The following is a 16,897-nucleotide window of genomic DNA, read 5'->3' as shown; positions in this document are numbered from 1 at the left end:
AAACAGGGGTGGGTGTAAAGGGTGGATGGGGTGTACTTGGTCCATGTACATTTTACATATACATGGACCATTAAACTTTGAGCCACTGACCTGAGGGTTGTTAGGTTAGACGCTGAATTAATATTATTAATATTAATATTAATTAATGTGTACATGCTCGTAACATGTTTTCAGCACAAAACATGTCTGCTATTATTTTCAGAAAACCTTCCAAAAAGACAGACTGAAGGTACATTTTTATGCCTTTGTTTAGATTATGTAGTTGATATTTGACTATACTTGAGATTATTTATATAATTTTTGCATTTAAGAAAACGCTGTTTCCATGTTTCAATTAAACATAATGAGTTGAAGTTGGCACTGAGCTGCAGGGATCCAGATGTTTAACAGTATCACAGCTGAGCTGCTGTAGAGCCAGATGGATTCCACTGACACAGATTCCTTAGGGCTGTGCTTCATTCTTTATATATGTCTTGGGTCAAAAGCTGAGTCCACACTATGCTTTTCCAAATATGCATTTCTTACTCTAAATAAACAGGGCAACTTGTCTCCCCTCTGCTAGGAAACAGATTTATCAATTACAGACACTATTCAGTTGCCCGTGAACGTTAGTATATGGTTTGACTAAGCTGCTGTTATATGCTGAAATTTTCAGGATTAGTCATTGAACTAACACCAGTGTTAGCTTGCTGTTATTGGAAAATGGTAAGGTTAACATCAAAGTGTTATCCCATATTGCCTTCATTATATCTATATTCAAAACTGTGCAATGTCTGCAAGAATGTTCACAATATTGCCAAAAGTATTCACTCATCTGCTTTCACATATTGGCCTACCCTTTTCCCTATAACAGCTTCAAATCTTCTGGGAAGACTTTCCTCGTGGTTTAGGAGTGTGTTTACACCTGAGTTGAAATGAGCCAATAAGGACTCCTATTAGGCTAAGAGGTAGTGGCAGGCCAAGATAATTATGGCTCTGGTAGTAACTGAAGCAAACATTCATGTGTGGAAGGCCCTCTCCCTTGCCACCTCCTCCAGCTTGTCTGGGAGAACACCAAGGCGTTTCCAAGCCAGCCGAGACATGCAATCTCTCCAATGTGGGTCTGCCCCGGGGTCTTTTCCCAGTGGGACATACCGGGAACACCACACTGAGGAGGCGCCCAGGAGGCAGATGCTGGAAGCACCTAAACTGGGTCCTTTCGATGTGGAGGAGCAGCTGCTCTACTCTGAGCCCTTCCCAGATGGCTGAAATTATCACCCTATCTCTAAGGGAGAGGCACTGTGTCCCAACCTATCATTATACGTGATTCTGAGATTCTAAGAGAAATGGTATTAAGTGTGTTGTAATTGTTATTGTTGTTGTAACAGAATCATAAGCCCCTTTTTTTCATTAGTACCTACCCAGATCGATTAGCCACAGATCAACACAACTCGACTCAGCTCAACTGGTTTTCCATTACAACCCAGTACTACCCCGTGTGTGCTTGTTGTCATAGCAACACATCTGCACGTCCTGTGACGTAATTAATATGCGACAAAGGTGGACATCAAGCTAACGATATACCTGCTGCTTGGGCTGTGGTTTTTCATCAGACTCCAGGGAACACAGCAGTGTTTTTTTGGAGCCATTTCCCTCGTTACCAGTTTCAAAAATTGTGGTTTTGATTTTTTGAACGAGACACTAACCAGCCAGTCAGTGGCATGCAATCTGACCACGTCACATTTATTACCTGCTCAGATTGCTTGAGCCCCGGCCGAGTAGGTACTAATGGAAAAGGGGCTATAATTTATGTGTGGTTATGCAGACGGTTAACCGTGCTTAATTGCTTAATACTGATCAGAATATGATCAGGTCTAAGTTTAAACTATATAACTGTCATGGTCCTGGGTCGGTGACCCAGCGCTTTGAGTTTGTGATTATTATTTTCTAGCTTATTCTGTTTTTGTATTGGTTGTTGGGGTTTGTAGTGTTTATTTTCCCTACTTGTGTCTCCCTCTGTGCTCTGTACAGGTCCCCGAGTTTTGTGTTGTAAAACAGTCTGTGTGTTTCCTGTTTTACTTTGTAGGTCTGTGTCTCGTTATGCCCATTAGTTCCAGCTGTGTCCCCTCTTGTGTGCCATTTTCTGATTACCTGGTGTGTGTATTTATAGTTGGTGTCTGCCTGTGCTTCTCGTTGCGTCGTCTGTGTTCATTCCCTATGTTTCTCTACGTCTCTCTGGTCTGCCGTCCTCATCTGCTATCTCTGAGTTTCTCCCGCTGACCTTATGTTCCAAGTTTGTTTGTTAGTTTCACCCAGTTTAGGTTTATGTTCTGTTCTGCCCTCAGTTCTGTTATTTTCACTGTAAATAAACCTCCACTCACATCTCCATCATTGTCTGCTATTGGATCCTCCTTTCTCACCCTCCACACGACTGCCGCCCCAGCCGTGACAATAACGAATAGCACTGTTACCTCACAGCAAGAAGGTGCAAGTTTGACTCCACCATCTAGCTGTGGCCTTTCTATGTGGAGTTTGCGTGTGTTCTCTTTTCCCTGTCTCTCTGTGTTAGCCCTGCAACAGAGTGGCAATTATCCATCTGTCTTGCCATTTGGTAGCTGGGATAGTCTCCTGCGACCCTGATAAGGATAAGCAGGAGAGGATGGATGGATGGATTTTAATAACGGGCCTCTCACTCACACTCTTTGTCTTCTGCGAGAGGAGCAGTTCAGAAGACAAACTTTGAACTCTTGGATCTAGGAGTTTACAGTTGAAATTCCAGCAGAGACATCAGAGGAATCAACTGCTGTCCAAACTCTGAACTTAAAAACCTATTTTGTGCTTTTTGGCTTTTTCTCTGCTCATTTTTGCTGTGCTAGATTATAAGTCTAAAACAGCAATAGGATTTCTATTGTTTTCCTGCTAGATTACAACTTCTGTTTTTCTTTTGGAACATTTGGATTTCCAATTTATTCATTGGGGGGGGGGGGGTTGGATTTCCAAGGGTGCTGGTTTCCCGTTGGACTGTTATTATCAACAACAAAAACAGAGATAAGTTCATCTTCAGGTCTGGATGTACTTGTCTCTTCTCAACCTCTCTCCTCTCTAAAATTAGAAAAAAAAAAAATCACTGTGTCAGAGTGCGTTAAATAGAAAAGTATAACTCAAATGCTTTGATTATTGTTTTGTTTTATTTGTTTTTTAATAGTTTTGTTTTTGTTATTATTATTTGATTCTGCTTTGCTCCTGTTAATTGCTTTAATAAAATATTGAACATTTAAAAAGTCAAAGTGGTGGACATGTATAAATAGCTCTTACTACTCTAGCCTAAAAGTGAAAGACTCTTGGGACTTCAAGGGATCTAGAGGGGAGCTTCCTTTAACGGGTGTGGCTCATGAATGCTGGGACTGCAAGGCTACTTGGGGGCGGCTTTTATCAGAGGCAGTGGGGTAGACACCCGGAGGAGAAAGGTAATCAGTTCTGGGCGGGTCCCCTCACCCATTGGCTCCACCTTAGCTCTACACTGCCTACTGGATAATACCCATAGGATCAGAGATTATGGCTTTTTTAAAGAGTGAGCTGATCCAGACCTCCTTTGTTGTGGTACCGTGCCACAGATTGACAGTACATATACTTATATACAGCAAAAATATGGATTTTACTGTCTATATGTATACAATAACATTCATATTTGAGGGTCCTTATATTGGGGAGAAACACACTGTAATGCACTGTTTATTTTCTGTGCAAAATGTGTACTATACTTTTAAAGCATGGACTGAGAATTGGGTTTTCAGTTGACTCTTTACTGATACCATGTAGCAGATTGAATTGAATTGTGCCTCTAGTTGACCACAGTCACAGTCTACAGCATCAAATATTGATATAGAGTTTTTACAGTTGACTAGCTTACTCTCCAGTGATAATCTTGTGTGCACTCTGATGTTGTCTTAATGTTTCTTTTATGTCCATAGTATGGCAGAAGTCCCTTACACTTGGCTGCCTACAAAGGCCATATTGAGGTTGTTCGTGTCCTACTCAAAGCTGGCTGCAACCTGGACATCCAAGACGATGTGAGTAGATTCAAGTCTGTCATCCTTCTGTCCAGTTCCAGCTCTTACCGCAGTCCTAAGCATGTCGTCACCAATAGCGGCTTCTCTTTTTGCTTCTCAATTATTTTTTTTTAATTCAGCTTTTTACACAAACATAACTGTAGTTTGATGGCCCCCAGTGGCCTTGAATGGGACTCTCTGGTCTGCCCACTGATGGGTCTTCCTTCAGCATGCAAGTCCATCTTTCCCACAGACAGTGATAACCCAGATCTCTGGTATTGCCAAATTCACTCTCTGTGGTCAATGAGCTCTGCAGCAGGTTGCAGTACAGCTTCCAACACTGGGGGGAGCAAGAGATGCAGACTGAGAAAGAAGGAAAAGGACGATGAGGAAGAAGGGAGAAGCCATTGGAGAAAGGCTAAGAAAGAGCATGGAGGATCAGGGAAATTGAAAGAGGTTAGCCAAATCTGGTCCTACTGATTCAACAAAAATCTGTACCCCCCCCATCTTTCCCTGAACACTGCTACTACTCAACCACTGCTCAGCTTCGTTCTAGCTTGGATTGACCCTGTTCTTTGCCTCTCCCTCGTGTTCTTTATCTCATGGAAGTCATTACTCTTTTTTTTCTTTTTGTGCTCTGATGTCAAACTACTACTACTGTCATGTCACTCACTGCTAATCTTCTCTATGGCCAGCATTCCATTTACGGCTGATCTTAAGTGTGGAAACTTTTCCTGGGACTTGACTACTTTCATTTCATCACATGAACCACACTGGACAAACTGTGACTAAACAACATTATCTGTGTTGCTATAACTGCACCATATTAAAACCATTACTGACATAGTCAGGAATACAGTGGGGCAAAAAAGTATTTAGTCAGCCACCGATTGTGCAAGTTCCCCCACTTAAAATGATGACAGAGGTCAGTAATTTGCACCAGAGGTACACTTCAACTGTGAGAGACAGAATGTGAAAAAAAAATCCATGAATTCACATGGTAGGATTTGTAAAGAATTTATTCGTAAATCAGGGTGGAAAATAAGTATTTGGTCACCTCAAACAAGGAAAATCCCTGGCTCTCACAGACCTGTAACGTCTTCTGTAAGAAGCTTTTCTGTCCCCCACTCGTTACCTGTATGAATGGCACCTGTTTGACCTCATCATCTGAATAAAAGACACCTGTCCACAGCCTCAACCAGTCAGACTCCAAACTCCGCCATGGCCAAGACCAAAGAGCTTTCGAAGGACACCAGGAAAAGAATTGTAGACCTGCACCAGACTGGGAAGAGTGAATCTACAATAGGCAAGCAGCTTGGTGTGAAAAAATCAACTGTGGGAGCAATCATCAGAAAATGGAAGACATACAAGACCACTGATAATCTCCCTCGATCTGGGGCTCCACGCAAGATCTCATCCCGTGGGGTCAAAATGATCATGAGAACGGTGAGCAAAGATCCCAGAACCACACGGGGGGACCTGGTGAATGACCTGCAGAGAGCTGGGACCAAAGTAACAAAGGTCACCATCAGTAACACACTACAACGGCAGGGAATCAAATCCCGCAGTGCCAGACGTGTTCCGCTGCTGAAGCCAGTGCATGTCCAGGCCCGTCTGAAGTTTGCCAGAGAGCACATGGATGATACAGCAGAGGATTGGGAGAATGTCATGTGGTCAGATGAAACCAAAGTAGAACTTTTTGGTATAAACTCAACTCGTCGTGTTTGGAGGAAGAAGAATACTGAGTTGCATCCCAAGAACACCATACCTACTGTGAAGCATGGGGGTGGAAACATCATGCTATGGGGCTGTTTTTCTGCCAAGGGGACAGGACGACTGATCCGTGTTAAGGACAGAATGAATGGGGCCAAGTATCGTGAGATTTTGAGCCAAAACCTCCTTCCATCAGTGAGAACTTTGAAGATGAAACGAGGCTGGGTCTTCCAACATGACAATGATCCAAAACACACCGCCCGGGCAACAAATGAGTGGCTCCGTAAGAAGCATTTGAAAGTCCTGGAGTGGCCTAGCCAGTCTCCAGACCTCAACCCCATAGAAAATCTGTGGCGGGAGTTGAAAGTCCGTGTTGCTCGGCGACAGCCCCAAAACATCACTGCTCTTGAGAAGATCTGCATGGAGGAATGGGCCAAAATACCAGCTACTGTGTGTGCAAACCTGGTAAAGACCTATAGTAAACGTTTGACCTCTGTTATTGCCAACAAAGGTTATGTTACAAAGTATTGAGTTGTATTTTTGTTATTGACCAAATACTTATTTTCCACCCTGATTTACGAATAAATTCTTTACAAATCCTACCATGTGAATTCATGGATTTTTTTTTTCACATTCTGTCTCTCACAGTTGAAGTGTACCTCTGGTGCAAATTACTGACCTCTGTCATCATTTTAAGTGGGGGAACTTGCACAATCGGTGGCTGACTAAATACTTTTTTGCCCCACTGTAACTCATTACCCTTAGGAATATACAAAAATGTAAACATTAGTAGGACCTAGAGTGCTGGTGTAGTTCAGTTGTCCCTGGTTCAAGTCCAACCTGTGGACTTTTGCTGTGTCTTCCCACCCTCTGGTCTAATATAAAAAAAAGCACACAAAAAGACCCCCCTAAAAAAAAGAAGAACATTAGTTGGAACTAGGGTTGTTTGAATTTCAGGGTTAGAATTTCAAATTTGATACTGATACCCAGGAACATGCATAATACAATTTTTGACCAGGAGGAGAGAGTGCTCTTGCCGATTTCCACAGAGGATCCATCAATGTAAAGTGGACAGTGATCTCAAGAACCATCTATTAGTTTTTTGGCCTTTTTCACCTTTATTGACAGACACAATGAACTAAGAGCAAGAACGCGGAGGGAGAGAGAGAGGGTCAGATGTCATGCGGTCGGATTCAAACCCAAGCCAGCCACTCTTAGCCGTATGGCATGTGCACACATGCTAAACTGCCCACAGCCATCTCTTTTATTTTGTCCATGTTAAGAGACAGGTTGATGATGCTAAACCAGTCCACTGTTTCACCCTGTATACCCTCTATATGCTGACTCATCGTTCTTGCTGATAAGACACACCGCAGTCGGGTCATCGGCGATCTGGTTTGAACTGTGCATTGCTGCACAGTCATGAGTTAGCGGTTAGTGGGCTAAGCACACAGCCCTAAGGGGCTCCAGTGCTCAGTTTGGTGGTGTTGGAGATGCTGTTACTGATCCGGACTGTCTGAGGTCTCTAAATGGTAAATGGCCTGTATTTGTATAGCGCTTTACTTAGTCCCTAAGGACCCCAAAGGGCTTTACACTACATTCAGTGATCCACCCATTCACACACACATTCACACACTGGTGATGGCGAGCTACATTGTAGCCACAGCTGCCCTGGGGCGCAATGACTGGCAGGGGCTGCCGGACACTGACGCCACCGGGCCCTCTGACCACCACCAGTAGGCAATGGGTGAAGGGTGAAATTGTGCCCAAGGACACAATGACCGAGACTGTCGGAGCTGGGGCTCGAACCGGCAACCTTCCGATTACAAGACGAACCGCCAACTCTTGAGCCACGATCGCCCACATGTGAACCTACGTCAGAAAGACCAGGATCCAGTTGCAGAGGGAGGTGTTCAGGCCCAGCAGGCTCAGTTTTCCAAAGCTGAGGAATTATTGTGTTGAATGCTGAACTGAAGTCTATGAACAGCATTCACACATATGTGTCTTTATTGTCCTGGTGGGTGAGGGCAAGTTGTAAAGTGGTGCAGTGTAACCTGCAGTGGGTCCAGTGTGGGTGGCAGCAGGGTCTTAATGTCCCTCATGACGAGCCTCTCAAAGCACTTTATCATGATTGGTATGAGTGCAACGGGACGATAGTCATTGAGGCAGGACACTGGGGACACTGGGTACTTTTTTGGCACAGGAATGAAGGGGGTGGCCTTGAGGCACGTTGAGATGACAACAGTGCTCAGAGAGAGGTTGAAGATATCAGTGAGGACATCTGTCAGCTGGTCTGCACATTCTCTGAGCACTCTCCCAGGGATTTTATCTGACGCAGCAGTCTTCAGTAGGTTAACTCTTTAAAGAGTTTTTCTCACATCAGGCGAGGTCACATACATAATCTGGTCGTTGTGAGGAGTGGGTGGACTTCCTTGCCAACACGTCACTGAGCGTCAAACCGTGCATAGAAGTTGTTCAGCACATCTGGTAGGAAGGTGTCACCGTTGCAGGCAGGACTGGAGGCTAGGTTTCCATAGCAACCCAGAGTGGCTGGTGCGTGTTACTGCCGTGCTGGCGTTTTTTTTTAATAACCTGCAAGTTTAAACTGAAATATCTCTTGTTTTTAAGTAGCTAGCTAATTTGCTAATTTACACTCAACCAGCTGGCTCAAAATGTCAAGGATGTTCAGACAGGGAATTTTATAACTCAAGGAATTGTATCTTCAACTTGCTGTTTTTTGCAACATCCCGACTACAGAATAGAACAGTTGTCAGCCACCTCCTGTACATGGATGACATCAAGCTGTATGCCAAGAGTGAACAAGACATTGATTCACTGATCCACACCACCAGGATATACAGCAATGACATCAGAATGTCGTTCGGACTGGAGAAGTGTAGTCGGATGATAACAAAGAGAGGGAAGGTAGTCAGAACTGAGGGGTTGGAACTACCAGAAGGCAACATTGCAGACGTAGAGGACAGCTACCAGTACCTGGGCATCCCACAGGGAAATGGAAACCATGAAGAGGCCGCTAGGAAAGCTGCAACCACCAGGCAAGTCCTGGGGAGTCAGCTGAACGGTAAGAACAAGATCTGGGCTATCAATACCTACGTCCTGCCCGTGATCAGGTACCTGGCTGGGATAATAAGCTGGCCAAAGGAGGAGATAGAAGCCAAGACAAGAAAGCTCCTGACCATGCATGGAGGGTTTCACCCCAAGCGAAGGAAGGAGGCCAGGGACTGGTGAGTGTCAGCACCACAGTACAGGATGAGACAATGAACATCCACGAATACATCATGAAGATGGCCCCAACTGACAGCGTGCTCAGTGAATACCTCAGGCAGCAGAAGCCCAAAAAAGAGGAGGAAGGCGAGGAACTATCATGGAAGGACAGACCCCTGCACAGTATGTACCACCGGCAGATAGCGGAGGTAGCTGATATCCAGAAATCCTACCAGTGGCTGGACAAAGCTGGACTTAAAGACGCAAAGAGGCACTAATCATGGCAGCACAGGAACAAACTCTGAGCACAAGATCCACAGAGGCTGGGGTCTATCACACCAGGCAAGACCCCAGGTGCAGGGTGTGTAAAGATGCCCCTGAGACAATCCAGCACATAACAGCAGGGTGCAAGATGCTACCAGGCAAGGCATACATGGAACGCTATAACGAAGTGACCAGCATAGTGTACAGGAACATCTGTGCCAAGTATAACCTGGAAGTCCCGAGGTCAAAATAGGAGATTCCCCCAAGGGTGGTGGAGAATGACCGAGCTAAGATCCTGTGCGACTTCCAGATACAGATGGACAAAATGGTGGTGGCTAACCAACCAGACATAGTGGTGGTAGGCAAACAGAAGAAGACGGCCGTAGTGATCGATGTAGCGGTCCCGAATGACAGCAACATCAGGAAGGAGGAACACGAGAAGCTCAAGAAATACCAAGGGCTCAGAGAAGAGCTCGAGAAGATGTGAAGGGTGAAGGTAACGGTGGTCCCAGTGGTAATCGGAGCACTAGGTGCAGTGACTCCCAAGCTAGGCAAGTGGCTCCAGCAGATCCCAGGAACAACATCGAGATCTCTGTCCAGAAGAGCGCAGTCCTAGGAACATCTAAGATACTGTGCAGGACCCTCAAGCTCCCAGGCCTCTGGTAGAGGACCTGAGCTTGAAGGACTGACCGCCCGCAGGGGCGAGCGGGGGGGGGGATACATAGATATCAAAATAGCCACCCTTTGCTTTGATTACTGCTTTACACACTCTTAGCATTCTCTCAATAAACTTGATGTAGTCACCTGAAATGGAGCTCCCAGAAATCCTGAACACTTGCTGGTCCCTTTGCCTTCACTCTGCAGTCCATCTCATCTCAAGCCATCTTGATTGGGTTTAGGTCAGGTGACGGGGGAGGCCAGGCCATCTGCCATTGACAATGGCAAGTTTCCAGCTTACAATGATCATGCCCTGTTCATGGAGGGTCCCCCTTGCAGTGAAGTGGAGGTGGGGTCCCATCTACTTAATTTATGTCAGGCTAATCAGTTAGTGTGTCATTTCCTGTCAGAGTTTCGTACTTTGGCTGCTAAGTTAAACTGGGGAGATGCTGCTCTCCAGTCATTTTTTATGGCGGGATTGCTGGATTACATCTGAGATGAGATGGCAGTACGCGAGGCTCCCAAGACTCTGGACGAGACTGTAGATTTCGCCTTGAAAATTGATCATCGAGTTATGTCACCACCTCGTCACACTCCTCGGGTCTTTAAACCCTTCCAGTCTCAGAGAGATACTCCTCCGCCGCCTCCCCCCTCCTCTGAAGGAGTAGCTGCTAATACCAGCAATTTTTCCACCGAGGAGCCTATGCAGCTGGGCAGGCTATCCAAAGAGGAGAGAAATATATGCTTGCCTGAAGGCCTTTGTGCTTACTCTGGGTTGGCCCAACATAGCCGCCCCAAGTGTCCTCTAGGTCCGGGAAACAATGTGGCCAGGTAGACTGCGGGGGAGTCCTACTTGGCTCCTTCTGTTTCTCAGACCCGTCCCATTTCCAGCTTAAGGTAACGTTTCACCTGAAACAAAAAAGGTTCCCTCTTGAGGCTCTCCTGGACTCAGGGGTGGCTGAAAACTTCATCGACCTGAATCTAGCTTCTCAACTCCACATTTCGCTAACCCCAGTTAACCATTTATTCCTGTCAATTGGTAGACGGACACCGTCTCCAACAACTACCCCATTCAGTTCCAGACCCAACCAGTTTCCATGTCCATCGGGGACCACTAGGAGTAGATCCAGTTTCTCGTGGTCTCTGCTGCATCCTCTCCTCTCATCCTGGGCTAACGTTTCTGATAGGGGACCCCGATTCACCGCTAGTTTCTGGAAGGTCTTCTGCAGTCTGATTGGGGCCTCTTCCAGTCTCAGGTCTGGCTACCACCCTTAGACTAATGGGCTGGCGGAAGGGGCCGCCCAACAACTGGGACGCTTTTTGAGATGATTCATCTCCACCCAACCGTCTCTTTGGCCTAGCTGTTGTGGACAGAGCTGTCTCACAACCTCTACATCTTTTCCTCTACCGGTCGAAATTTATCGTGGCTTTCACCCTCCTATCTTTGACCACCAGGAGGCAGAGGTTTAAGTACCTGCAGCCCAGCGGTTGGTCTGTTGATGTCGTCTGGCCTGGATCGAGCCATGGGCTGCTATTTCTTGATGCAATGCTCAATACACCAAACAACATCGCTGCCGACACCGGCCAGGCCATTCATTTCAACCAGGGAACTGGGTCTGGCTCTCCACGAGACACCTGAAACTCCGTACCGAAGCCAAAAATAGTTTAATAGTTTAATTATTTATATAGCACATTTAATTACAACAAGAGCGTTGACCAAAGTGCTGTACAAGAATACAACATACATAATAAAATAACTGTACAAGAATACAACATACCTAATAAAACAACTTAGAGTATTAAAAGCAAACACCAAATATGAATTAACAGATAACTCTCATGCTGTATTAAAAGCCAGTAAATAAAAATGCGTTTTAAGATAAGATTTAAAAAGATTGACAGTGGGAGCCTGTCTGATGTGTAGGGGTAAATTATTCCACACCTTGGGCACTACGGCTGCAAATGCTCGATCACCTCTATGAACCAGCCTCGACCTCGGTACAGCTAAAAGCAAAAGATCACTTGATCTAAAAAAAAAATCTAAAAACATCTAAAAGATCTAAAAAAAGCTCGCTCACAGGTTTATTGGCCCGTATTAAATCATGGCAGAATCAATCCGGTCACTTATTGTTTACGTCTTCCACCCACAATGAAGGTCCACCCTGTTTTCCATCTGTCGCAGCTTTGCGACAACGCATTGCCTCTCCACTGGCACGACCCTCTCCAGTGCTGTTAACTTGCGATTTCTCAGGCTGGTGACTCAGATGAATTTATCCTCACCATCAAAAGTGACTCTTGGTCCTCCTTTCCTGGGGCGGTCCTAATGTTAGCCAGTTTCGTTATAGCGCATGATGGTTTTTGCAACTGCACATCGGGACACATTGAAAGTTTTAGCAATTTTCTGGATGGACTGACCTTCAATAAGGACAGATCATTAGAAAGAATGGACATGATTTATTGATGAACAAAATACAGATAAATGTTTGGCAGTTAAACTCTGTTGGCCCGTCCTGTCAGAACAGAACCCCAGCTGTGAAGGGGATTAGAGCAGGACCCCCTGGAGTCTAGACGCTGGTGCTGGAGATGAGATGTAGGTGGTTTGAATGGAGCTTGAGTGATGAGAGTTAATTCCATATATCTTGTTTGATACTCTCAGTATGTGTCTACAATGTAGAAATTGGTAAAAATAAAGAAAAAACATTAAATGAAGGTGTTTCCAAACTTTTGACTAGTAGTGTATATATATATAAATATATAGAGATATAAATATATTGTAACTTTAAAAATTGTGAATCAAGTCCTGTAGGAGTAACAAAATTGCTAAGCAGTGCCAGATTTCTGAAAATGAGGAGGAGCTAGTGGGTCCCGGGTTTGTGCTAGCTGTTTTATCTTCACACCCCACATAGCATGTAGCAATAGTGCCCAATGCAATGGGTACACATATGGAGGTAGGCTATGACTGAAGGCTCCGTAATAGGCACGTAGAGTCCTCATGGTAAAGCCAATAAACCAATTGCACACCCAAGGTAAAACAAGCAGAGCTGATGGAATGGGGTATGTCTTCCATTTCAGTTGCATGGTGTTCATAGCTGTTGTGTCGTGCTTTTCATCCATTGACGGATGACGATGAATGGACGGACCGCCCATTCATCCGTCTTGCCATCCATCCCTCCCTCCCTCATGGGTCTGGGTTGCATGTTAATTTTTCAAATTTGATGTTCTTGTTTTGTTATTTTAAAATGATATGAGTTCCTATTGCTTTGAACAAAATTCAAATAATAGATTTGAATGAGGTGTGTGAATCATTGCAAGGACTGCAAATTGGGGTAACAAGATTCTCAAACACTTTGCAGTTAATCAGTGTTGTGTTGTTACCATGTGTTAGTAGTTAGTTCTATGTCTTTATATTTCTGTTGACAGGGAGAACAGACGGCATTACATAGAGCAGCAGTGGTGGGAAACAGTGACATTATCAATGCTCTGATCCAGGAAAGCTGCGCACTGGACAGACAGGACAAGGTATGATCATTTACTATAATTTCAGATACATATTTAATAAACTGCTTTCTGTGAACCTCTTTACAACTGGACTTTTTTGCTTTTGGTTTTTCTGTAGAACTACACATCAAGTCATAAACTTAAATGGTCAAAATTTGGAGACTGAATATACAAATATACAGTGGCTTTGTTCTGTGCATAAATGTTTACAAATATTTATATATTTTTTAAACTGTTCTGTAGTCATGAGTTTAGTATTTTAATATCGACAAGCTGCAAAGCAGTATTTAAAAAAGTTGACTGTCTTCATATTTACTGTTAAGTTACTTTTTTGCTTCCTACTTTCAGACTTTTTAGTTTGGTCTGATCCAAAATGAATTCCGTTTAGTACATTTTTTATGTATAATTGCAATTCACAACAACAGTCACCTCAAGATGTTTTATATAGTAAGGTTAGAGACAAAATTCCAGAAATCTGAAAATTCCCCCACAAAGCAACTTTTAACAATGGTGGGAAGAAGAACTTTTTGGGGGGTTTTTTGGCAGAAGAGACCTCCAATATCAACCACTTCTTTTATCTACTGCTGGTACATGCTGTCCAGGGGCCTGTCCTTCCATGATGGTTCCTCTTCTTGCTCCTTTTCTTTCTTGTGTTTCTGCTGCCTGAGATAGTCAATATGCACGTTATTCGTTGTGTTCATCTTTCTGATGTACTCTTTCTAATGGATTTGTGTTGTTTCATTCTGGATAGTGGTTCTGAAAATCTACTTTCTTTCCATTTAGCATACAGTCTAATGGTGCTGGACGTGGGTTGAAACTAGTGGTGCAACTGATCAAAAGTCTTACGGTTCGGATCAGATCACGTTTTTTTCCTCACGGATCAGATCAATTTTCGGATCAGCAGAAAAAAAAGAAGACTTATTTAAGTATTTTTTGCCTATTAAAAAACATTCAACTCAAGAATCATTCCACGCAATTATATAAAAACAAATTAAGATGCAATATAGGACAGTACAAGGCTTTCTATCTACCACTCCGCTGTGATATAATGACCGGTCATGGTCACGTAGCTTTCCGTTGCCCTGGAGATCCACCCATTTGTAGTTAGGGCAACAGAAGATGCCTGGGACAGCTCAGTCATAACTTTAAACTTTTCCTACTCATACACGCTTGGAGCGATCTTGTCACTGAAGTGTACGCGCGATGGAATGTCATAGCGTGGCTCAAGCACGTTCATCATAGTTTAAACTAGTGCTGTCAGCGTAAATCTCGTTAAAATGACATTAATGCCATAACTGCATTGACGCGGCAAATCTCCATTAACTAGTTACAGCGGATCTTCCTGTGCGTGGGGCTGCACGGCGTCAATGCGTTAACTAACGCGTTGACTAGTTTAAACCCCTTGTTTTGCACAACAGAATACAGCCTCCCGTCTGCAGCTAAACACCCCAATAGCTTTTGTAATAGCTTTAGCCTGGTCAGATTGGGCAGCAAAGGGCTGCTTAAATACCGCAAACTCTTCTGCTCCTCCACTTGGACCGCTAGCGCTGACCATAGCTATCGCTTGACAGACTGACCACGTGCACCATACACATACTTTTTTCTTCTTTTTCGAATCTTCGGATCACGTGCGTGACGAACCGTGGAGTGAGATCAGTTCGGATTATGGATCAACCGTGATCCGTTGCACCATTAGTTGAAACCCTCCATGCATGATAAGGAAATTTCTTGTCAGTGGCTTCTATCTCCTTCTTTGGCCACCTTATTAATCCAGCAGCGATGTGCTAGCAGCATGTAGGTGTTGATTGCCTGGATGTTGTTCTTCTCGTTCAGCTGACTCCTCTGGACTTGCCTTACTCTGTGCAGGTATTTGGTGGTTGCTACTTTGTTAGTAGCCTTATCACCGTTGCTTTGGGATTCCAAGGTACTTAAAGTTATCCCAAATGTCTGCAGTGTTGCCTTCTAGTTGTGCAATCCTTTTGGTTCTGACTAGCTTTTCTGTCTTTGTTACCATCCATCTACACTTCTCCAGTCTGAATGGCAAACTCGGGTCCTCTACCAGAGGCCTGGGAACTTGAAAGTGCTGTGCAGTATCATTGTTGTTTCTATGACTGCAGTCTTCTGTTATAGACGCAGTTTGCACTTTTTACCAAAGCAATACCCATATCCACACTGTAGACTGTGCCGCTATTTCGTCCTCCCACACATCAACTGAAATCAGCTGATTGTAGTGTAAGCGCAAGTGTAAGCAATAAACAGAATTGATAGACCGGCAGATTAACAACTCAGATTAACAACTCTTCTGTTTCCTAACCCTATTTGTGACTGCGCACCAGTGCACAAGCAAGGTGCATAGTGACATGGAGGAACAAATTTGTGTGTGGAAGAATCTGACTGGCCAGCACAGAGTCCTGACCTTTAGGATGGTAAAATGTAATGTAACTGACTTCATATGCTTATAAAGGCAGATGAGCCAATAGTTTTGGCAATATGCTGGGTGTGTCTATATTCAATTATAAATGATGAAAAGATAGGTGTAGTTTGGTTTTAAATTCCAAATTAAAGCCTTGCATTTACAGTTTTATCACTTGACCCTCTACTGGAAATAACAACTATGTTGATTCTGTTGTTCTACAGTTTTGCGGTGTGCTTGCCTTCCAATTCCCTCATAACCAACCTGAGTTCATGACTTCCTTATGAATGTGGGGTCTACTGTTATGCTGTTTAGGGGCGGCTGTTGTTGTGATTTGGTACTGCATAAATAAAATTTAATTGAATAAAATTGAAAATTGATCAAATTAAGCTTCTCTTCAATTTGAGTTGACAGAGTTGTAAACATCAATCTGTTTGTTGTTCATTTGCCTTTTGGTCTTCTGTCAGGATGGCAATACTGCTCTCCATGAGGTGTCCTGGCATGGCTTCACTCAATCTGTGAAATTGCTGGTGAAAGCTGGAGCCAATGTTTATACCAAAAACAAGGTGAACCTAGGCTTAACCTGAGATTGCAGCACTGAATACATTAGCTGAAAGTTCTAATCAATATTGTTGTAGTTAACCAAATATAACAAAAATCTTAAAGTGTGAAAGATATGCTTGATAGTTGAAATTAAAAACTTTAGACAAAAAAGAAAACTGAGGCTATAATCTATGCTTGGAAAAAAAATAGATTAAGACATTTTCTACTAAGGACGCTGGTAGAAAATGTCTTTAGTTTTTGTCTGTGTTATTTAAAATTTTGTCAATACAGCCAGTCTGTGAATGCTTGAGGACTGTGAGTCAGTTTTTATACTGTAATACTTCTTCCACATAAAAAAGACGATATAAATATATGGTATATGTCACTGCAACAAAAGTATCTCCAGGGAACACTAGTAAATGTCATACTCTCTCTGCTCCTGTTTGCAGGCAGGAAATACACCTCTCCACCTTGCATGTCAGAATGGTCATGCTCAGAGCGCCAAGGTTCTGTTATTGGGTGGATCCAGACCTGACAGCAAAAACCATGTAAGTTA

The 16,897-nt window shown here is 43.8% G+C and overlaps 1 protein-coding gene and 1 pseudogene across 4 annotated transcripts in view; both read left to right on the top strand.

The window, feature by feature from the left end:
- ankrd6b (ankyrin repeat domain 6b) overlaps positions 1 to 16,897 on the top strand; it is a 60,541-nt gene that overhangs the window by 23,718 nt on the left and 19,926 nt on the right. For 2 of the 4 annotated variants that reach the window (XM_087852656.1, XM_087852657.1), the window contains exons 3-6: positions 3,951 to 4,049; positions 13,308 to 13,406; positions 16,266 to 16,364; positions 16,791 to 16,889. In XM_087852656.1, the coding sequence (XP_087708782.1) occupies positions 3,951 to 4,049; positions 13,308 to 13,406; positions 16,266 to 16,364; positions 16,791 to 16,889 (396 nt within the window). The other 2 variants (XM_087852655.1, XM_087852654.1) reach the window with 1 other exon arrangement.
- Positions 8,528 to 9,651, top strand: LOC148098574 (uncharacterized; annotated as a pseudogene).

The sequence above is a fragment of the Neolamprologus brichardi genome, chromosome 15, assembly GCF_056152115.1.
Source record: "Neolamprologus brichardi isolate AB-2024 chromosome 15, ASM5615211v1, whole genome shotgun sequence".
NCBI lineage: Eukaryota > Metazoa > Chordata > Actinopteri > Cichliformes > Cichlidae > Neolamprologus > Neolamprologus brichardi.
Note: the sequence above shows the minus strand (reverse complement) of the source record. Positions and strands in the feature narration are given on the sequence as shown.